The 24,203-nt window shown below is 47.0% G+C and overlaps 2 protein-coding genes across 2 annotated transcripts; both read right to left on the bottom strand.

Moving 5' to 3' along the window:
* Nucleotides 1-1,704: 1,704 nt before the first annotated feature.
* On the bottom strand, nt 1,705-2,538 carry LOC134983746 (gastrula zinc finger protein XlCGF17.1-like; the record flags this gene model as incomplete). Its single annotated transcript, XM_063949390.1, has 1 exon — nt 1,705-2,538. A coding segment is annotated over one exon (834 nt), but the record flags the coding sequence as incomplete, so codon positions are not given.
* Nucleotides 2,539-5,365: 2,827 nt separating this feature from the next.
* LOC134983752 (gastrula zinc finger protein XlCGF26.1-like) lies at nt 5,366-24,092 on the bottom strand. The gene is made up of 2 exons (XM_063949395.1): nt 23,902-24,092; nt 5,366-6,674 (listed from the first exon to the last, which is right to left on the bottom strand). The coding sequence occupies exons 1-2, from the start codon at nt 24,090-24,092 to the stop codon at nt 5,366-5,368; spliced, it is 1,500 nt and encodes a 499-aa protein (XP_063805465.1).
* Between the last annotated feature and the right edge of the window lie 111 nt (nt 24,093-24,203).

Here is a 24,203-nt window from a genome sequence, read left to right as displayed (position 1 = left end):
ACACATACCAGCAGGCCTATTATTTTCCAGCATGCTGGTACTTGTGGTTCTCCAAGTACCAGCTTGCAGGGAGGCTTGCTGGGACTTGTAGTTCTTCTACAAAAAACAATCTTTCATTTTACACTATGGCTATCAGCCTCCCATCTCCCGATCACGGATGGGGGGACAGTCTCGGGCTTCACCCCTGGCCCCTGGGTGGCTGGAGGGGGAACCCTTTATTTAAGGGATCCCCACTCCTCCAGGGTACCCCGGCCAGGGGTGACTAGTTGGGGGTAATGCCATGGCTGCAGGGACTAGTATAACAGTGTCCCCCGGCTGTGGCATTATCTCACTAGCTAGTGGAACCCGGTGCTGGTTTAAAAAATATGGAGGACCCCGATGTCTTTTGTCCCCCATATTTTTTTGAACCAGGCGCAGAACCCAGTGCTGGCTTTTTAAATATGGGGGAACCCTACACATTTTTTCCCCTGTATTTTTACAACCAGGACCGGCTCAAAGAGCCTGAGGTTGGTTATGCATAGGAGGGGGGACCCCACGCAAATTTTTAAATCTAATTTGAACCCTTTCATCACTTCTCAGAACGTACACAATGAAGCCCTGCACGGATCTCACAGATCCGGCCGGGATTCATTGTGTTATGTCAGGCAGTGTTTTACTAATCACTCCCGTAACACACTGCCCGACAATACGAATCACATCGACATCGGAAAATACGAAACTAGAAAACTCGGCAGCTTAGTAAATTACCGTATATAGATTCAAAAAGTTGCAGTAAATTAAGTACGATAAAATTCGAGCTCAAACTCCCATAAAAACGGCACAAACACGAATATTAGTAAATAAACCCCCTGGAGAGTGTTCTTGATCTGGGCAACTGTTGTGAAGGGGTTTTTCTTCACCAGGGAAATAATTCTTCTTTCATCCACCACAGTTATTTTCCGTGGTCTTCCGGGTCTTTTGGTGTTGCCGAGCTCTCCGGTGCGTTCTTTCTTTTTAAGAATGTTTCAAACAGTTGATTTGACCACACCTAATGTTTTTGCTATCTCTCTGATGGGTTTGTTTTGATTTTTCAGCCTAAGGATGACTTGCTTTACTGATAGTGGCAGCTCTTTGGATCTCATATTGAGAGTCGACAGTAACAGATTTCAAATGCAAATGTCACATCTGGAATCTACTCGACCTTTTACCTGCTTAATTGATGATGAAATAATGAGGGAATAGGGCACTCCTGTCCATAAAATACCTTTTGAGTCGATTGTCCCATTACTTTTGGTCCCTTAAAAATTGGGAGGCATGTATAGAAACCGTTGTAATTCCTACACCGTTCACCTGATTTGGATGTAAATACACTCAAACTAAAGCGGAAAGTCTGCAGTTAAAGCACATCTTGTTTGTTTCATCTCAAATCCATTGTGGTGGTGTATAGCGCCCAAAATACGAGACTTGTATCGATCTTTCAATATTTATGGACCTAACTGTATACTGCAAAAAGTATAGGAGATAGGATAAGAACCTTGAAGAACAACGCATGGCAATGATGAGTATACTCCAGAATATTAAAATGGTTCCTCACGTGAGTGATGTCTATTTTGTGCAACAAGAGATTTATTTTTCAGAGTATGGAAATGGCCTCTCATCTGTGTGACTTCTCTGATGTCTAAGAACATCTGATTTGTGTGCAAAACATTTCCCACACTCAGAACATAAAAATGGCTTATCACCTGTGTGACTTCTGTGATGTTTAACAAGATGTGATTTCTGCGCAAAACATTTCCCACACTCAGAACATGGAAATGGCTTCTCATCTGTGTGACTTTTTTGGTGTTTAACAAGATGTGATTTCTGCGCAAAACATTTCCCACACTCAGAACATGGAAATGGCTTCTCATCTGTGTGACTTTTTTGGTGTGTAGCAAGTTGTGATTTCCAGGAAAAATATTTCCCACACTCAGAGCAAGAAAACGGCTTCTCACCTGTGTGACTTCTCTGATGTTCAACAAGATCTGATTTCCGTGCAAAACATTTCCCACACTCAGCACATGGAAATGGCTTCTCACCTGTGTGACTTCTGTAATGTTTAACAAGATCTGATTTATGCGCAAAACATTTCCCACACTCAGAACATGGAAATGGCTTCTCACCTGTGTGAGTTCTTTGGTGTGTAGCAAGTTGTGATTTCCGGGTAAAACATTTCCTGCACTCAGAGCAAGAAAATGGATTTTCACCTGTGTGACTTTTCTGATGTATAACAAGAAGTGATTTCTGTGCAAAACATTTCCCACACTCATAACATGGAAATGGCTTCTCACCTGTGTGACTTTGCTGATGTCTAACAAGATCTGATTTCTGTGCAAAACATTTCCCACACTCAGAACATGGAAATGGCTTCTCACCTGTGTGACTTTGCTGATGTGTAACAAGTTGTGATTTCTGTGTAAAACATTTCCCACACTCAGAACATGGAAATGGCTTCTCACCTGTGTGACTTCTGTTATGTCTAACAAGATCTGATTTGTGTGCAAAACATTTCCCACACTCAGAACATGGAAATGGCTTCTCACCTGTGTGACTTTTCTGATGTTTAACAAGATCTGATTTGTTTGCAAAACATTTCCCACACTCAGAACATGGAAACGGCTTCTCACCTGTGTGACTTCTCTGATGTCTATGAAGAAACGATTTGTATTTAAAACATTTCCCGCACTCTGAACATATCAGTGGCCTCTCACCTGCCTTACCTGTGTGTGTGTTAATAGGCTTTGTGTTCTGTGTAAAGCATTTGGCATCTATAGAACAGGGAAACACTGTATCTACTGTCAGAGCTGTAACAGATGCACCAATATCAGAGTGATCAGGAGAACATTTCCCAGGATCAGAGGGACCAGCTGATAGAGCTGGATGTATAATTGGGGTAATGGGGTTATCTCCTGGAGAATCCTGTCTACTGTCATTATCTTTTATGTCACAATCCGGGGATAACATTAGATGTTCTTCTGAGATATTTCTGCTTGTGTGTCCATCTGCTGAAAATAAAATACATTATGGAAATGTGACTTTTCTGTAACAATATTAATCTTGTAAACATTAGGAGAAGACGACTCTCTGGGACACTTAATTGTAAATATGTGTGTATAATAAAACATAACTTTTAATGAAGGCTTTATAATATTGTGTCTCAGATGATCATTGTGTCCACCCTCCTGAGAACACTCACAATAACAAATGTAATATTATTATAAGACTTAGATATATCTCTCTCTTGTACTGGTAACTAACCATGAAGTATAAATGGAGATGTAGTCACTCACCAAGTCCTATGTCAGCACCAATGTAAAACAATGGATGGGGAACATATCGTATGAATTGGAGATTCTAGATGAACAATAACATCAGTCATATGAGCTGATGGATCAGAGAAATGTCTCCTAACGTTACTACTGGAAGCATTGGTAAGGTAGCATTCCTTTATGTGTGTGCTCATACGCTGGTAAGCCTGTACATGTGTTACTCACCCTTATATAAGGTATATTGCTACAGCAGAGTACATGTGGAACAAGGTATTTTACATGCAATACACCATATAATACCCTGCAATCATCATCATCTGCTAGGTTACAATCCACTCTTACACCCTCATCATCAGTGTATTACCTCTATAGTAATAAGGATGATGTGTGTACGGTAAGTATGATACAGAGAATTACATATCAGAATCTATACAGCTGCCGCCATACTTATGCTTCTCATACGTGTGCTACTGGCAGCAGTGAACATCTGAGTGAGAGTGCAGGGAAGACAGCAGAGAAATTGGATCTGCATTTGCAGGGATGTACCACACCTGTCACCCGTTATTATATAAAATAATAAATAATAGGGGCGAGGTCCATCCAGACGTGCTTCCTGGAGCTCTCCTCACTAAGTGGCTTCTTATCTACCCTACCTGATAGCTCTCAGCCGCCGCTGGGACCAAGACCCAATCTATTAAGTCCCCCACTCCTCCTGCCCTAAACTCACTCACTGCGCTCACTCTGGGCACCATTCACTGCTGCAGCCTAGTGACGCCGCTGAAGACATGGGCTGTGTTCTAGGGCTAAGTGCGCCCAGTCTTTCCTGCATACTCTGGCCACCTGACTTGGAGGCGCTTTTGCCTCAGGTGGGAGCACTTGCTCTTCCTCCACTGATGGGGACAGAATGGCTGCCAACAGTCACCGGAGCCCGGTGGTGATATTAAGCGAGCTGGCTGCGATCTTAGATCCTGGTACCTGGTCATCGCATGCTTTGCGTTCAATAAGGTTTAAAATTAATATAAGCTACTAAATACGGCTGGACCGGGGTCACTACACTAAATTGAGGCATTTGCCTGGAGGTGAAACTACCTTCTATTTATATGGTACCACTATAATCTACTTCCTCTCAGTCTACATGCAGAGCCCAGTATCAAGTATCGTGTTCTTGATCTGGGCAACTGTTGTGAAGGGGTTTTTCTTCACCAGGGAAATAATTCTTCTTTCATCCACCACAGTTATTTTCCGTGGTCTTCCGGGTCTTTTGGTGTTGCCGAGCTCTCCGGTGCGTTCTTTCTTTTTAAGAATGTTTCAAACAGTTGATTTGACCACACCTAATGTTTTTGCTATCTCTCTGATGGGTTTGTTTTGATTTTTCAGCCTAAGGATGACTTGCTTTACTGATAGTGGCAGCTCTTTGGATCTCATATTGAGAGTCGACAGTAACAGATTTCAAATGCAAATGTCACATCTGGAATCTACTCGACCTTTTACCTGCTTAATTGATGATGAAATAATGAGGGAATAGGGCACTCCTGTCCATAAAATACCTTTTGAGTCAATTGTCCCATTACTTTTGGTCCCTTAAAAATTGGGAGGCATGTATAGAAACCGTTGTAATTCCTACACCGTTCACCTGATTTGGATGTAAATACACTCAAACTAAAGCGGAAAGTCTGCAGTTAAAGCACATCTTGTTTGTTTCATCTCAAATCCATTGTGGTGGTGTATAGCGCCCAAAATACGAGACTTGTATCGATGTTTCAATATTTATGGACCTAACTGTATACTGCAAAAAGTATAGGAGATAGGATAAGAACCTTGAAGAACAACGCATGGCAATGATGAGTATACTCCAGAATATTAAAATGGTTCCTCACGTGAGTGATGTCTATTTTGTGCAACAAGAGATTTATTTTTCAGAGTATGGAAATGGCCTCTCATCTGTGTGACTTCTCTGATGTCTAAGAACATCTGATTTGTGTGCAAAACATTTCCCACACTCAGAACATAAAAATGGCTTATCACCTGTGTGACTTCTTTGATGCCTAAGAAGATTTGATTTGTTTGCAAAACATTTCTCACTCAGAACATGGAAATGTCTTCTCACCTGTGTGACTTCTTTGATGTTTAAGAAGATTTGATTTGTTTGCAAAACATTTCTCACACTCAGAACATGGAAATGGCTTCTCACCTGTGTGACTTTGCTGATGTGTAACAAGATCTGATTTGTATGCAAAACATTTCCCACACTCAGAACATGGAAATGGCTTCTCACCTGTGTGACTTTGCTGATGTGTAAGAAGATGTGATTTCTGGGAAAAACATTTCCCACACTCAGAGCAAGAAAATGGCTTCTCACCTGTGTGACTTCTCTGATGTCTAAGAAGATCTGATTTGATTGCAAAACATTTCCCACACTCAGAACATGGAAATGGCTTCTCACCTGTGTGACTTCTGTAATGTTTAACAAGATCTGATTTCTGTGCAAAACATTTCCCACACTCAGAACATGGAAATGGCTTCTCATCTGTGTGACTTCTGTGATGTTTAACAAGATGTGATTTCTGCGCAAAACATTTCCCACACTCAGAACATGGAAATGGCTTCTCATCTGTGTGACTTTTTTGGTGTGTAGCAAGTTGTGATTTCCAGGAAAAATATTTCCCACACTCAGAGCAAGAAAACGGCTTCTCACCTGTGTGACTTCTCTGATGTTCAACAAGATCTGATTTCCGTGCAAAACATTTCCCACACTCAGCACATGGAAATGGCTTCTCACCTGTGTGACTTCTGTAATGTTTAACAAGATCTGATTTATGCGCAAAACATTTCCCACACTCAGAACATGGAAATGGCTTCTCACCTGTGTGAGTTCTTTGGTGTGTAGCAAGTTGTGATTTCCGGGTAAAACATTTCCTGCACTCAGAGCAAGAAAATGGATTTTCACCTGTGTGACTTTTCTGATGTATAACAAGAAGTGATTTCTGTGCAAAACATTTCCCACACTCATAACATGGAAATGGCTTCTCACCTGTGTGACTTTGCTGATGTCTAACAAGATCTGATTTCTGTGCAAAACATTTCCCACACTCAGAACATGGAAATGGCTTCTCACCTGTGTGACTTTGCTGATGTGTAACAAGTTGTGATTTCTGTGTAAAACATTTCCCACACTCAGAACATGGAAATGGCTTCTCACCTGTGTGACTTCTGTTATGTCTAACAAGATCTGATTTGTGTGCAAAACATTTCCCACACTCAGAACATGGAAATGGCTTCTCACCTGTGTGACTTTTCTGATGTTTAACAAGATCTGATTTGTTTGCAAAACATTTCCCACACTCAGAACATGGAAACGGCTTCTCACCTGTGTGACTTCTCTGATGTCTATGAAGAAACGATTTGTATTTAAAACATTTCCCGCACTCTGAACATATCAGTGGCCTCTCACCTGCCTTACCTGTGTGTGTGTTAATAGGCTTTGTGTTCTGTGTAAAGCATTTGGCATCTATAGAACAGGGAAACACTGTATCTACTGTCAGAGCTGTAACAGATGCACCAATATCAGAGTGATCAGGAGAACATTTCCCAGGATCAGAGGGACCAGCTGATAGAGCTGGATGTATAATTGGGGTAATGGGGTTATCTCCTGGAGAATCCTGTCTACTGTCATTATCTTTTATGTCACAATCCGGGGATAACATTAGATGTTCTTCTGAGATATTTCTGCTTGTGTGTCCATCTGCTGAAAATAAAATACATTATGGAAATGTGACTTTTCTGTAACAATATTAATCTTGTAAACATTAGGAGAAGACGACTCTCTGGGACACTTAATTGTAAATATGTGTGTATAATAAAACATAACTTTTAATGAAGGCTTTATAATATTGTGTCTCAGATGATCATTGTGTCCACCCTCCTGAGAACACTCACAATAACAAATGTAATATTATTATAAGACTTAGATATATCTCTCTCTTGTACTGGTAACTAACCATGAAGTATAAATGGAGATGTAGTCACTCACCAAGTCCTATGTCAGCACCAATGTAAAACAATGGATGGGGAACATATCGTATGAATTGGAGATTCTAGATGAACAATAACATCAGTCATATGAGCTGATGGATCAGAGAAATGTCTCCTAACGTTACTACTGGAAGCATTGGTAAGGTAGCATTCCTTTATGTGTGTGCTCATACGCTGGTAAGCCTGTACATGTGTTACTCACCCTTATATAAGGTATATTGCTACAGCAGAGTACATGTGGAACAAGGTATTTTACATGCAATACACCATATAATACCCTGCAATCATCATCATCTGCTAGGTTACAATCCACTCTTACACCCTCATCATCAGTGTATTACCTCTATAGTAATAAGGATGATGTGTGTACGGTAAGTATGATACAGAGAATTACATATCAGAATCTATACAGCTGCCGCCATACTTATGCTTCTCATACGTGTGCTACTGGCAGCAGTGAACATCTGAGTGAGAGTGCAGGGAAGACAGCAGAGAAATTGGATCTGCATTTGCAGGGATGTACCACACCTGTCACCCGTTATTATATAAAATAATAAATAATAGGGGCGAGGTCCATCCAGACGTGCTTCCTGGAGCTCTCCTCACTAAGTGGCTTCTTATCTACCCTACCTGATAGCTCTCAGCCGCCGCTGGGACCAAGACCCAATCTATTAAGTCCCCCACTCCTCCTGCCCTAAACTCACTCACTGCGCTCACTCTGGGCACCATTCACTGCTGCAGCCTAGTGACGCCGCTGAAGACATGGGCTGTGTTCTAGGGCTAAGTGCGCCCAGTCTTTCCTGCATACTCTGGCCACCTGACTTGGAGGCGCTTTTGCCTCAGGTGGGAGCACTTGCTCTTCCTCCACTGATGGGGACAGAACGGCTGCCAACAGTCACCGGAGCCCGGTGGTGATATTAAGCGAGCTGGCTGCGATCTTAGATCCTGGTACCTGGTCATCGCATGCTTTGCGTTCAATAAGGTTTAAAATTAATATAAGCTACTAAATACGGCTGGACCGGGGTCACTACACTAAATTGAGGCATTTGCCTGGAGGTGAAACTACCTTCTATTTATATGGTACCACTATAATCTACTTCCTCTCAGTCTACATGCAGAGCCCAGTATCAAGTATCGTCTGAGTACAGCTCATTACACTTTGATTACAACCTCACAGTATATTATTTTGTGGATTTATCCACTGAATATATTTTGCTATTTGTGTCTCCCTGTGTTGAATATTTCACGTCTGTGATCACGCTGACCTCTAGTGGAATTTCTCGGTCATTACTGTGTTATTTGAGTTGCATTACATCAGGTTTACTTGAAATTTTGGCTCGGATACCCCCGTCACCCCGACTAAGAATGTCATTTTGAACGGAGTCATCTTGATGTAACCTCCTGACAGCGTACTACTGCTCCTTTTTTTTTTTTTAAATTCGACAATTTTATTATAGATTTATGTTTAGGTTACAATACAAAAAGAAAACACAAAACTAAAAGCATTATTGACGACAACAATTACAAACCACATATAGCCCACCGTACAGTAGTAAATAAACATAATCGGGTGTTATCTGTGAATAGACCTATAAGACACACCACTGTAATCCTATAGATATATACAACGACTTCCAATGGCATTATGTGGTCCTGTCGTCATTCAAAAACTGTTGTATACATTCATATCAGATATAGAAAGTAGTAACTTGGGTGTGAAACATAGGAAATAATAAGATTTTAAACCTACCGGTAAATCTTTTTCTCCTAGTCCGTAGAGGATGCTGGGGACTCCGTAAGGACCATGGGGTATAGACGGCTCCGCAGGAGACATGGGCACTGTAAAGCTTTAAAATGGGTGTGCACTGGCTCCTCCCTCTATGTCCCTCCTCCAGACCTCAGTTAGGACTGTGCCCAGAGGAGACTGACAGTACGAGGAAAAGGATTTTGTTATCCAAGGGCAAGATAGAACCAGCCCACACCATACATATTATATAAACCAGTTAACAGCATGAACAAAAACAGTAACAGCCAGAGACTGAACTCAAATGTAACATAACCCTTATGTATGCAACAACTATATACAAGCCTTGCAGAAAGTAGTCCGCACTGGGGCCCTCATTCCGAGTTGTTCGCTCGCAAGCTGCTTTTAGCAGCTTTGCACACGCTAAGCCGCCGCCTACTGGGAGTGAATCTTAGCATAGTAAAATTGCGAACGAAAGATTAGCAGAATTGCGAATAGACACTTCTTAGCAGTTTCTGAGTAGCTCCAGACTTACTCGGCATCTGCGATCAGTTCAGTGCTTGTCGTTCCTGGTTTGACGTCACAAACACACCCAGCGCTCGCCCAGACACTCCCCCGTTTCTTCAGGCACTCCCGCGTTTTTCCCAGGAACGGCAGCGTTTTTTCGCACACACCCATAAAACGACCAGTTTCCGCCCAGAAACACCCACTTCCTGTCAATCACATTACGATCATCAGAACGAAGAAAAAACCTTGTAATGCCGTGAATAAAATACCTAACTGCATAGCAAATTTACTTGGTGCAGTCGCACTGCAGACATTGCGCATGCGCATTAGCGACTAATCGCTCCGTTGCGAAAGAAAAATAACGAGCGAACAACTCGGAATGACCACCTGGGACGGGCGCCCAGCATCCTCTAAGGACTAGGAGAAAAAGATTTACCGGTAGGTTTAAAATCTTATTTTCTCCTACGTCCTAGAGGATGCTGGGGACTCCGTAAGGACCATGGGGTTTATACCAAAGCTCCAGACCAGGCGGGAGAGTGCGGATGATTGCAGCACCGACTGAGCAAACACAAGGTCCTCATCAGCCAGGGTATCAAACTTGTAGAACTTAGCAAAAGTGTTTGACCCCGACCAAGTAGCTGCACGGCAAAGCTGTAATGCCGAGACGCCTCGGGCAGCCGCCCAAGAAGAGCCCACCTTCCTAGTGGAATGGGCCTTTGCTGACATTGTTACCGGCAATCCATCCATAGAATGAGCCTGCTGAATCGTGTTACAGATCCAGCAAGCAATAGTCTGCTTAGATGCAGGAGCGCCAACCCTGGTGGCTGCATATAGGACAAACAGTGCATCCGTTTTCCAAACCTTCGCCGTTCTGGCTAAATAATTCTTTAAGGCCCTGACTACATCAAGGGACTTGGACTCCTCCAAGGCCCCCATAGCCATAGGCACCACAATAGGCTGGTTCATATGAAATGACGAAACCACCTTAGGCAGAAATTGAGGACGAGTTCTCAACTCTGCTCGATCCGCATGGAAAATCAGATAGGGGCTCTTGTAAGACAAGGCCGCCAATTCGGACACCCGCCTTGCAGATGCCAAGGCCAATAACATGATGACTTTCCAAGTAAGAAACTTCAATTCAACCGTCTGAAGCGCAGTGCCGTTTCTAGCGGCGGGCGAGCCGTGCAACCGCACGGGGCGCCCGCCGCGGCACTTTGTGACTACTTATCTCCTCCCTCTCTCTCCCCCCGAGTGCTCCTGCTCGGGGGACAGGGCACGCGTCATTCCACGAAGCCCCGCCCCCAGAGCAGGAGCGCTCGGGGGGAGAGAGAGGGAGGAGGCAGCCGGCGCGAGGGACGTGAGTCGGCGGGAACCGAAGAGCGGGAAGATGTAAGTATTTTTTCTCTCTCTCTCTCTCTCTTCCTCCCCCCCACTTGACACCTGCCTGCCGCACTGTGTAAAATGGGGGCACCTTCCGCACTGTGTAAAATGGGGGCACCTTCCGCACTGTGTAAAATGGGGATAGCTGCCGCACTGTAAAATGGGGATACCTGCCGCACTGTGTAAAATGGGGGCACCTGCCGCACTGTGTAAAATGGGGATACCTGCCACACTGTGTAAAATGGGGGCACCTGCCGCACTGTGTAAAATGGGGATACCTGCCGCACTGTGTAAAATGGGGGCACTTTCCGCACTGTGTAAAATGGGGATACCCGCCGCACTGTAAAATGGGGATACCTGCCGCACTGTGTAAAATGGGGATACCTGCCGCACTGTGTAAAATGGGGGCACCTGCCGCACTGTGTAAAATGGGGGCACCTGCCGCACTGTGTAAAATGGGGATACCTGCCACACTGTGTAAAATGGGGGCACCTGCCGCACTGTGTAAAATGGGGATGCCTTCCGCACTGTGTAAAATGGGGGCACTTTCCGCACTGTGTAAAATGGGGATACCCGCCGCACTGTAAAATGGGGATACCTGCCGCACTGTGTAAAATGGGGATACCTTCCGCACTGTGTAAAATGGGGATACCTGCCGCACTGTTTAAAATGGGGATACCTTCCGCACTGTGTAATATGGGGATACCTTCCGCACTGTGTAAAATGGGGATACCTGCCACACTGTGTAAAATGGGGATACCTGCCGCACTGTGTAAAATGCGGATACCTGCCGCACTGTGTAAATGGGGATACCTTCCGCACTGTGTAAAATGGGGATACCTGCCGCACTGTGTAAAATGGGGATACCTGCCGCACTGTATAAAATGGGGACACCTGCCGCACTGTGTAAAATGGGGATACCTGCCGCACTGTGTAAAATGGGGATACCTGCCTGCCGCACTGTGTAAAATGGGGATACCTGCCGCACTGTGTAAAATGGGGATACCTGCCTTACGCACTGTGTAAAATGGGGATACCTGCCGCGCTGTGTAAAATGGGGATACCTGCCTGCCGCACTGTGTAAAATGGGGATACCTGCCGCACTGTATAAAATGGGGATACCTGCCTGCCGCACTGTGTAAAATGGGGATACCTGCCGCACTGTGTAAAATGGGGATACCTGCCTGCGGCACTGTGTAAAATGGGGATACCTGCCGCACTGTGTAAAATGGGGATACCTGCCTGCCGCACTGTGTAAAATGGGGATACCTGCCGCACTGTGTAAAATGGGGATACCTGCCGCACTGTGTAAAATGGGGATACCTGCCGCACTGTGTAAAATGGGGATACCTGCCGCACTGTTTAAAATGGGGATACCTGCCGCACTGTGTAATATGGGGATACCTTCCGCACTGTGTAAAATGGGGATACCTGCCGCACTGTGTAAAATGGGGATACCTGCCGCACTGTGTAAAATGCGGATACCTGCCGCACTGTGTAAATGGGGATACCTTCCGCACTGTGTAAAATGGGGATACCTGCCGCACTGTGTAAAATGGGGATACCTGCCGCACTGTGTAAAATGGGGATACCTGCCTTCCGCACTGTGTAAAATGGGGATACCTGTCGCGCTGTGTAAAATGGGGATACCTGCCTGCCGCACTGTGTAAAATGGGGATACCTGCCGCACTGTGTAAAATGGGGATACCTGCCTGCCGCACTGTGTAAAATGAGGATACCTGCCGCACTGTGTAAAATGGGGATACCTGCCTGCCGCACTGTGTAAAATGAGGATACCTGCCGCACTGTGTAAAATGGGGATACCTGCCGCACTGTGTAAAATGGAGACACCTGCCTGCGTACTGTGTAAAATGGGGACACCAGCCTGCGTACTGTGTAAAATGGGGATATCTGCCTGCGTACTGTGTAAAATGGGGATATCTGCCTACCGTACTGTGTAAAATGGGGACACCTGCCTGCCGCACTTTGTAAAATGGGGACACCTGCCTGTTGCACTTTGTAAAATGGGGACGCCTGCCTGCCGCGCTTTGTAAAATGGGGACACCTGCCTGCCGCGCTTTGTAAAATGGGGACACCTGCCTGCCGTGCTGTGTAAAATGGGGACACCTTCCTGCCGTGCTGTGTAAAATGGGAACACCTGCCTGCCGCGCTGTGTAATATGGGGACACTTGCCTGGTGTAATGTGTAAAAAGGGGACTTTTTTTATTTTTATTTTTTCCCCCTGTGGTGGGTGTGATGATATCAGACGAGGCCACGCCCACTTTAATGAGACCACACCCATTTTAATCAGGCCACACACCCTTGTCAGGAGCGCGCGCGCATGCTTTTTCTTTTCCTGGCTATATGGGGGGGGGGCACGCAAAAATTTTTTATAGCAAGGGGGGGGGGGGCGGGGGCGCATTTTGAAATCTCGCACTGGGAGCCAAATTGTCTAGAAACGGCCCTGCTGAAGCGGTTCAAACCAGTGTGATTTAAGGAACTGTAACACCACATTAAGGTCCCAAGGTGCCACCGGAGGCACAAAAGGAGGTTGGATGTGTAACACACCTTTTACAAAAGTCTGGACTTCTGGAAGAGAAGCCAATTCCTTCTGAAAGAATATGGATAAGGCAGAAATCTGCACCTTAATGGAGCCTAACTTCAGGCCCATATCCACACCTGACTGCAGAAAATGGAGAAACGTCCTAGCTGAAAATCTTCAGTAGGAGCATCCTTGGCTTCACACCAAGGCACATATTTTCTCCAGATACGGTGATAGTGTTTCGCCGTAACATCCTTCCTAGCTTTAATAAGAGTAGGGATGACCTCCTCAGGAATACCCTTCTTAGCTAGGATTTGGTGTTCAACCGCCATGCCGTCAAACGTAACCGCGGAAAGTCTTGGAACATGCAGGGCCCCTGTAGGAGCAGGTCCTCCCTGAGAGGAAGGGGCCACGGATCTTCTGAGAGCAATCCCTGAAGATCTGCATACCAGGCCCTTCGAGGCCAATCTGGAACAATGAGTATTGTCTGCACTCTTGTTCGTCTTATGATTCTCAGTATTTTTGAGATGAGAGGAAGTGGAGGGAACACATAGACCGACTGAAACACCCACGGTGTCACCAAGGCATCCACCGCCGCTGCCTGAGGGTCCCTCGACCTGGAACAATACGTCCGAAGCTTCCTGTTGAGGCGTGACGTCATGATGTCTATTTGAGGAAGTCCCCAACAACTTGTCACCTCTGCAAAGACTTCTTGATGAAGTCCCCACTCTCCCGGGTGGAGATCGTGTCTGCTGAGGAAGTCTGCTTCCCAGTTGTCTACTCCCGGAATGAAGACCGCTGACAGAGTGCTTACATGATTTTCCGCCCAGCGAAGAATCCTGGTGGCTTCTGCCATTGCTGCTCTGCTTTTTGTCCCACCCTGGCGGTTTACATGCGCCACGGCTGTGACGTTGTGTGATTGTATCAGAACCGGTAGGTTACAAAGAAGATTCTACGCCTGTCGGAGGCCGTTGTATATGGCCCTTAATTCCAGCACATTGATGGGTAGACAAGCCTCCTGGCTTGACCATATTCCCTGAACATTGTTTCCCTGTGTGACTGTTGCCCATCCTTGGAGGCTCGCGTCCGTGGTCACAAGAACCCAATCTTGAATGCCGAATCTGCGACCCTCTAGAAGGTGAGTACTCTGTAGCCACCACAGGAGAGAGACCCTGGCCCCGGGGGACAGGCGTTTCTTCCGATGCATGTGCAGATAGGAGCCTGACCACTTGTCCAGGAGGTCCCACTGAAAAGTCCTTGCATGGAACCTGCCGAATGGAATGGCCTCGTAGGCCGCCACCATCTTTCCTAATACACGAGTGCACTGATGAACTGACACTCTTCCTGGTTTTAACAGGTCTCTGACCATGTTCTGGAGTTCTTGGGGTTTTTCTGTTGGGAGAAAAACCCTCTTCTTCTTCGTGTCCAAAATCATGCCCAAAAATGACAGCCGAGTCGTTGGAATCAACTGCGACTTTGGTAGATTTAAAATCCAACCGTGTTGCTGCAGCACTCTCAGGGAGAGCGACACACTTTTCAGTAATTGATCTCTCGATCTCGCTTTTATCAGGAGATCGTCCAAGTATGGGATAATTGTGACTCCTTGCCTGCGCAGGAGCACCATCATTTCCGCCATCACCTTCGTGAAAATCCTCGGGGCCGTGGAAAGCCCAAACGGCAACGTCTGAAACTGGTAATGACAATCCTGTACAGCGAATCTCAGGTACCACCTGATGAGAAGGATAAATGGGGACATTAAGGTATGCATCCTTTATGTCCAGCGACACCATAAAATCCCCTCCATCCAGGCTGGAGATCACTGCCCGGAGAGATTCCATCTTGAATTTGAACCTTTTCAGATATAGGTTCAGGGATTTTAGATTCAGAATGGGCCTGACCGAACCAATCGGCTTCGGGACCACAAAAAGGCTTGAATAAAATCCCTTCCACTGTTGTAGTAGGGGAACCTTGATAATCACCTGCTGATGACACAGCTTTTGTATGGCAGCTGCCACTATTTCCATCTCTGGGGAAGAAGCTGGCAAGGCCGATTTGAAAAATCGGCGAGGAGGCACATCTTCGAATTCCAGTTTGTAGCCCTGGGACACAATTTCTACTGTCCAAGGATCCAAGTCCAACTGAACCCAGACTTGGCTGAAGAGTCGAAGACGTGCCCCCACTGGCGCGTACTCCCTCAGCGGAGCCCCAGCATCATGCGTGGATTTTGTAGAGGCCGGGGAGGACTTTTGTTCCTGGGAACTAGTCGTAGCGGGCGCTCTTTTCCCTATACCTCTGGCAAGGAAGGAAGAGCCCCGACCCTTTCTGAACTTATGCGACCGAAAGGACTGCATCTGATATTGAGGTGTTTTCTTTTGCTGTGGGGGAACATAAGGCAAAAAAGATTTACCCACAGTAGCTATGGTAACCAGGTCCACGAGGCCCTCCCCAAATAAAACTTCACCTTCGTAAGGCAAAGTCTCCATATGTCTTTTTGAATCAGCATCACCTGTCCATTGGCGGGTCCACAGGGACTGTCTAGCAGAAATTGCCATGGCATTGGCTTTTGAACTCAACAGCCCAATATCTCTCGCAGCTTCCCTCATATATAATGCTGCGTCTTTAATGTGACCCAAGGTCAACAAAATGGTATCTTTATCTAGGGTGTCAATGTCAGACGACAAGGAATCTGCCCACGCTGCAATTGTGCTACCCACCCATGCCGACGCTACCGCCGGTCTTAGTTGGGCACCCGTATGTGTATAAATTGATTTTAAGGTAGTTTCCTGCATGCGATCAGCAGGATCCTTGAGGGCTGCCGTATCAGGGGACGGTAGGGCCACCTTTTTGGACAAGCGCGTTAAAGCCTTGTCCACCGTGGGCGAGGATTCCCATCGTAACCTGTCCTGTGAGGGGAAAGGATACGCCATAATAATTCTCTTGGGAATTTGCAGTTTCTTATCTGTAGTTTCCCAAGCTTTTTCAAATAAGGCGTTCAGCTCATGAGATGGAGGAAACGTTACCTCAGGTTTCTTTCCCTTAAACATGCAGACTCTCGTGTCGGGGACAGAGGGGTTCTCAGTGATATGTAATACATCTTTTATTGCAACAATCATATATTGAATACTCTTGGCCACCCTTGGGTGCAGCCTAGCATCCTCATAGTCGACACTGGAGTCGGAATCCGTGTCGGTATCAGTATCTACCACCTGGGAAAAGGGATGTTTTTGAAACCCCGAAGGGTCCTGTGACACAGTCAAAGCCATGGAATGACTCCCTGCTTTCTCCCTGGACTCTGCTTTGTCCAATCTTTTATGTAATAAAGTCACATTAGCATTTAAAACATTCCACATATCCTTCCAATCAGGTGTCGGCGGCGCCGACAGAGACACCACAATCATCTGCTCTGCCTCCTTTCTAGATGAGCCTTCCACTTCAGACATGCCGACACACGTACTGACGCCCCCACACACACTGTGATATATATTATTATGGGGACTGACCCACAATAAGGCCCTTTGGAGAGACAGAGAGAGAGTATGCCAGCACACACCCAGCGCCAACTGACGCTGGAACAAAGTCCCAGCCTGTCAGCGCTTTTTATATATATATATATATATATATGTATATATGTGTGTATACACCAATATTGTGCCAATTAAATGTGCCCCCCCCCCCCTCATTTTTGCCCCCTGTTACTGTGTTCAGCAGGGGAGAGTCCGGGAGCAGCTTCTCTGCAGCATGCTGTGGAGAAAATGGCGCTGGTTAGTGCTGGAGGATCAAGCCCCGCCCCCTCGATGGCGGGCTGCGGTCCCGCTCTATTTATTTATACTGGTGGGGAATTTGAAAATATACTGCCTCTGCAGTATCTGTACTCTGCCAGCTCTATTTGAGGTATTATAATGCTGCCCAGGGCGCCCCCCCTGCGCCCTGCACCCTTACTGTGGCGCCTGTGTGTGTGATCGTGGGAGCAATGGCGCACAGCGTTATCGCTGCGCGCTTACCTCAGGGAAGATCTGCAGTCTTCTGCCGCCTGTGAAGTCTTCTTTCTTCTTATACTCACCCGGCTTCTATCTTCCGGCTCTGTGAGGAGGCGCGGCTCCGAGACGAACAGCGAGGACACCTGTGTTCCGACTCCCTCTGGAGCTAATGGTGTCCAGTAGCCTAAGAAGGAGAGCCCATCAGTTCAGTAGGTCTGCTTCTCTCCCCTCAGTTCCACGATGCAGGGAGCCTGCTGCCAGCAGTGCTCCCTGAAAATAATAAACCTAACACAAGTCTTTTCAGAGAAACTCAGGAGAGCTCCCCTGCAGTGCACCCAGTCTCCTCTGGGCACAGGATCTAACTGAGGTCTGGAGGAGGGGCATAGAGGGAGGAGCCAGTGTACACCCATCTAAAGTCTTTAGAGTGCCCATGTCTCCTGCGGAGCCGTCTATACCCCATGATCCTTACGGAGTCCCCAGCATCCTTTAGGACAGGGATGGCCAAACAGTCGATCGCGATCGACTGCCACCCAGACACCCGAAGCCGCGCCTCTCCTGCCTGCCGCCCTGCCTCCTCAGTCTGGTCTCCAGCAGTGACGGTGGAGTGTATAGCTCAAATCAGTTGCCGGTTCGTTAGCCAATGAGAGCTAGCGGACCGGCGCCAGATTTGAGATATACACGCTGCAGTCACCGCCGGAGATCAGACTAAGAAGCAGGGCGGCAGGCAGGAGAAGCGCGCGCTGTGCTCTCCACTCCGGTGAGCTCTACTATGGGGGCATATCTGGCATTGCGGGGACATGGCTCAGTGGGGGCATATCTGGCAATGTGGGGCATATCTGGCAATGTGGGGCATACTGTATCTGGCACTGTGGGGGCATATCTGGCTTTCCGGGCACATGGCACTGTGGGGGCATATCTGGCACTGTGGGCACATGGCACTGTGGGGGCATATCTGTAATCTGGCACTGTGGGGGCATATCTGGCACTGTGGGCACATGGCACTGTTGGGGCATATCTGTATCTGGCACTGTGGGGTCATATCTGGCACTGTGGGCACATAGCACTGGGGGCATATCTGTAATCTGGCACTGTGGGGGCATATCTAGCACTGTGGGCACATGGCACTGTGGGGGCATATCTGTATCTGGCACTGTGGGCACATGGCACTGTGGGGGCATATCTGTATCTGGCACTGTGGGGGCATATGTAATCTGGCACTGTGGGCACATGGCACTGTGGGAGCATATCTGTATATGGCACTGTGGGGACATATCTGGCACTGTGGGGGCATATCTGTATCTGGCACTGTGGGGGCATATCTGTATATGGCACTGTGGGGGCATATCTGTATATGGCACTGTGGGGGCATATCTGTATATGGCACTGTGGGGACATATCTGGCACTGTGGGCACATGGCACTGTGGGGGCATATCTGTATCTGGCACTGTGGGGGCATATCTGTATATGGTACTGTGGGGGCATATCTGTATATGGCACTGTGGGGACATATCTGGCACTGTGGGCACATGGCACTGTGGGGGCATATCTGTATCTGGCACTGTGGGGTCATGTCTGGCACTGTGGGGGCATGTCTGGCACTGTGGGCACATGGCACTGGGGGGGCATATCTGTATCTGGCACTGTGGGGGCATATCTGGCAATGTGGGGGCATATCTGTATCTGGCAGTGTGGGGGCATATCTGGCACTGTGGGGGCATATCTGTAATCTGGCACTGTGGGGGCATATCTGTATCTGGCAGTGTGGGGGCATATCTGGCACTGTGGAGGCATATCTGTAATCTGGCACTGTGGGGGCATATCTGTATCTGGCACTGTGAGGGCATATCTGTATCTGGCAGTGTGGGGGCATATCTGTATCTGGCAGTGTGGGGGCATATCTGGCACTGTGGGGGCATATCTGTAATCTGGCACTGTGGGGGCATATCTGGCACTGTGGGCACATGGCACTGTGGGGGCATATCTGTATCTGGCACTGTGAGGGCATATGTGTTTGAGGTTTTTACCTGTGGGGGCCAATGTGTTATTTCATGTGAGGGAGTCATTACACTCTGTGCAGCAAGGCTACGTCCCTTTTTTTGTTATACCACGCACACTTTTTGTTATATCACGCCCACTTTTTGGTTATGCCACGCCCCTTTTTGAGTGTGTAAACTGCGGCGCACGCTATTATTCCTCCTAGGTAGATCACAAAAGCTTTTTAGCTTTCAAAGTAGATCGCCGACTCCAAGTCTGGCCACCCCTGGTCTAGGACCTAAGAGAAAACAATATGGTGCAAGCAGTACAATTTCCCAGCCTCTACAGGTGGCATCGGGAAATATTATGCTGAAGCTAACCTCGCATCTGCAGATGTAGCAATGTGAGCACCCCTAACATATGGCGATGCCAGCCACCTACCCCATATCGCATAGTATTTAGTAATGACTTTCCTGGACATGTAGACACATTTTTCATGTGCCACCGTAGTATTCACTAGGGCAATCCAGGAATCAATATCTGGGCCAGTAGGTGCCATCCACGACCGGGCTATAGAAACCTGTGCAAGAGCACACAGGCTGATAACATAACGTCTGGAGGGGGCATCCAGCAACTCCCCATCCACCACCGCCAGTATACACCCAGGGGGGGTCAGCACATCAGCAGGTATACCAGTGGAAACCATAATCTTAAGTACTTCCTGCCAGAAGGCCTGAACCATCCTACATGACCAAATCATATGCCAGAAAGTGCCCCCATCCAGAGTACATTGGGGACATCTAGAATCCATTCTTCCTCCGAATCTCATTAACCTCTCAGGAGTAATATAGACTCTGTGTAAAACAAAAAGATGCACCTGTTGGTAACGGACCGCTGTGGTCGCCACCCTAGAGGCACCCAGTGCATCCTCCCAGGTATCATTAGATATGGGCCCTAGATCACATTCCCATCTAGATGTAAGAGAGAGAAGGGCCTCACCATGATAAGCATGTAGTAGAGCCGAGTAAAATATGGAAATGGTGCAATTTTGGAGATGAACAAATAGTTCCCGAACTGGCGTGTCCCGGAGCACCAGGGGAGTGTCCGCAAATTGAGTTTGACTCGCATGGCGGAGTTGTAGATATCGATAAAAATAGAAGGTAGGAATATTATACTCCTCCTGTAATATTTGGAAACAGCTCGTTAAGAGTATGTGCGTAAGCCAGAGGCGTTTCCGGGTCCCAACCCTCTCCCTGGAGCAATCTATGCGTCTGTCTCCATACCATAATTGCTTGTTTGACAACGGGGAGATTAAGTAGCGATACATTGTCACTCAACAGTAGTTGTAGTGGGGGGCAATTCTGATCAGTTACATCGAGAATTCGGGAGATCAATTCATCTCTAGCAGGATCATGTGACCACTTACTGATATGTACCATTTGTGCCGCTAGATAATATAAACTGAATTTAGGGAGGGTTAGGCCCCCAGAATCACGTGGGCGTGTAAGGGTGTCTAATTTTATTCTGACCCGGCGGTTAGACCATACGATAGAGGACAGAAGACCATCTATTTTCCGAAAGGTTTTTAATGGGAGATAAACAGGGGAGTGTTGTAGCGCATACAGCAACTTATAGCAGGGCCACCATTTTCACTAAATTAATTCTACCCGTTATAGTTAGAGGTAGAGTCCCCCACACCGCAATACGGGAGAGCAAATAATCCATATGAGGTTTTATATTCAAGGAAAAGTATTGAGAAGGATTATTTGTGACCCAGATTCCCAAGTACTTAAATTAGTCCACCCAGCGAAGAGGGAGGGCCACGGGCGGGGCACCAGGACAAGCGCCACGGAAGGGCAGTATGCAGGACTTATCCCAGTTAATGGATAAACCAGAGTACCCGCCATAGGTGTCAATAACACGCAGCACGTGTGGCATGGTATTGCAGTAGTCTGATATAAACAGCAGGATATCATCCGCGTATAGAGAAATTTTGTCCGTGATGGGGCCCACCCGGAACCCCCCCACCCGCGAGTCAGAACGCACCAGACACGCTAAGGGCTCCACCGCCAGAGCAAAAAGAATAGGGAATAGTGAGCAGCCCTGCCTTGTACCCCTGGCTAGAGGAAATGCAGATGAGATGAATCCATTTATCGAGACCCTGGCTAATGGTGTGGAGTATAATAGCTTGACCCACCGTATAAGGCGTGGTCCAATGCCGAAGTGGGCCATAGACCCCAACAAGAACACCCACTCCACTGAATCAAAAGCTTTAGTAGCATCAAGGGACACCATAACAGAAGCGCCGGTGTCCTCGCGAGGGCCCTGTAAGTGTGTGAACAAACGCCTAAGGTTAGTCAGAGTGGACCGCCCCAGCACGAAACCAGTCTGATCTGTGTGAATAATTTAGGTAATAACAGAGTTTAGTCTAAGTGCCAGGATCTTTGCTAGGACCTTGACATCAGTAACGAGATAGGTCTATACGAATCTACCCGCTCTGGATCCTTATCTGGTTTGAAAAGCACTATTATCAAAGCCTCTGTCATAGAATCTGGCAGTGAACCCAATTCCAACAAGTCATTGAACAGAGTAAGCAATTTAGGGCCATAAAAGTCAATATTCTTCTTATAGAGCTCAACAGGAATTCTATCTAGCCCTTACTACTGCTCCTTTTATTTATAGATCATTTGTATTTTCCTATCTCTGAGAGGTCAGTCTCTTTGTAGCCGGCTTACCATGCCTCCAAAAAGGTTAAAAGGTACCACATCAGCCCCACCTGTCCATCTCTTTGGTACCTCAAATTCAGGTGGTCCATCTGAGACTGCTACAACATCTGCTTCTTCTAGTCAGACGCACAGACCAGCTGCAATGGCTGAAGACATCTTAAGACACTCTAGATGGTCCTGTTACTCAGATGCAACCATGCCTGCAAGTGCTCTATCTGACCTGGGAGCACAGGATGCGACCAGTCAGATAAACTGTATTAGCAGCAGCAGGGAAGAGAAACTTCCCTCTGCTGCTTCTGTCAGAGGGACCGGAAGGTCCCTCTGCCTCTCTGCACTCTCCCCTACTGATTGCCGTGCTGCCGACTGGATCCCCTCAACCTAGCGGCTGCAGACAATTGCAGCCGTTGGGGAGTGTACATTAACCCTCCCAAGCCACCCTCAGACCCCCCCTGTATAACTGGAGGCTGTGATGGTCACGATGTTTCCGATGCTCATGTTCCCGATCGATGTTTCGATGTTTGAAAAATATATTTAAAAAAATATCGAATCACAGAGGCGGACACCCAGCATCCCCTATGGACTAGGAGATTTACCGTAAGGTATTAAAATCCTATAAACTCTAAAGTCCTAGAGGATACTGGGATGGTCTTAGTACCATGGGGAAGTTCCAAAACTCCCAGACCGGGTGGGAGAGTGCCGAGACCCTTGCAAAACTGATTGACCAAACTGAAGGTCCTCAGTAGCCAAGGTGTTGAACCTTTAAAACAGGCCTGGCCAACCGGTGGCTCTCCAGCAACAACAGGTCCCATCATGCCTTGCAACAATTTTGCTATTAGGAAATGCTAAAAACTGTGGCAGGGCATGTGTAGTTTCACAACATCTGGAGAGCCACAGGTTGGACAGGCCTGATTTAAAACTTAATGTGTTCGAACCCGACCAAGTAGCTGCCCAGCATAACTGCAAAGCCGGTACACCCTGGGCAGCTGCCTAGGAAGAACCAAATTGTTCGTGTGGAGTGGGCCTGAACAGACCTCGGCAGCGGCAAAGCCGCCGAAGAGTGAGCCTGTTGGATCGTAAGCCTGATCCAACATGCAATAGACTGCTTCGGAGCAGGACAACCAATCTTTGAAGCATCATAGAGAACAAAAAGCAAGTCTGATTTTCTGAGACGAGCCGGCCTCTTGACATAAATCTCCAAAGCCCAAACCACATCCAAGGACATTGGTGTAACAGACGTGCCAGTGACAACCGGAACCACCAATGGCCAATTGATATGAAATGCTGACACCACCTTAGGCAAGAATTTCTAGTGAGTTCTGAGCACCGCTCTATCCTCATGAAACACCAAAGTAGGACTCTTACAGGATAAGGGCCCTAATTCCAAAACACGCCTCACTGAGGCCAAGGCCAACAACACGATAGCCTGCCATGTCAAATACTCCATGGCCACCTTGTGCAAAGGGAAAAATAAAACAGATTGGAGAAAGTCCAGAACCAAATAGAGAACTCACAGTGCTGCGGGAGGCACAAAGGGTGGTCGAATATGAAGAACACCCATCAAGAACATCTGGACCACTGGGAGAACAGCCAATTGTTCCCTGGAATAAAAAGACAAGGCTGAGATTTTAACTTTTATGGAGCCTAAACGCAGGCCCACATCCACAACAGCCTGCAGGAAGTGCAAGAAATGTCCCAGATGAAAATCCACAGCAGAATACTGTTGACCCTCACATCAAGAGACACATTTCTTCCATATGTGAGGGTAATGTTTCGATACGACCATCTGCCCTGCTTGGAGCATAGTCAAGATAACATGGACGGAAATCTCTTTCCTGGCAAAAATCCTCACAATCTACTTCCATTGCATCAAACGTAGCCGTGGTAAATCGTATATACGAACAGCCCTTGTGTAAGATGATCATCCTGAATCGGCAGAGGCCAGGGGCCTACGAGTAATAAGGCTAGAATGTCTGCATACCAAGCCCAGCGGGGCCAGCCTGGGGCAATCAGAACTGCCTGAGCCCTGTCCCTTT

The sequence above is a fragment of the Pseudophryne corroboree genome (assembly GCF_028390025.1).
Source record: "Pseudophryne corroboree isolate aPseCor3 chromosome 3 unlocalized genomic scaffold, aPseCor3.hap2 SUPER_3_unloc_23, whole genome shotgun sequence".
In the NCBI taxonomy this organism is placed as follows: Eukaryota; Metazoa; Chordata; class Amphibia; order Anura; family Myobatrachidae; genus Pseudophryne; species Pseudophryne corroboree.
The sequence above is the reverse complement of the archived record's forward strand: the minus strand, read 5'-3'. Positions and strand labels throughout refer to the sequence as shown.

What these genes read in the sequence shown, in the direction of transcription:
- LOC134983752 (XM_063949395.1), bottom strand. Translation starts at nt 24,092, where the DNA reads ATGATCATCTTACACAAGGGCTGTTCGTATATACGATTTACCACGGCT. An exon ending in GAAGAAATGTGTCTCTTGAT is followed by an intron (nt 6,675 to 23,901) that starts GTGAGGGTCAAC and finishes GTTTCTTCATAG; the next exon opens with ACATCAGAGAAGTCACACAG.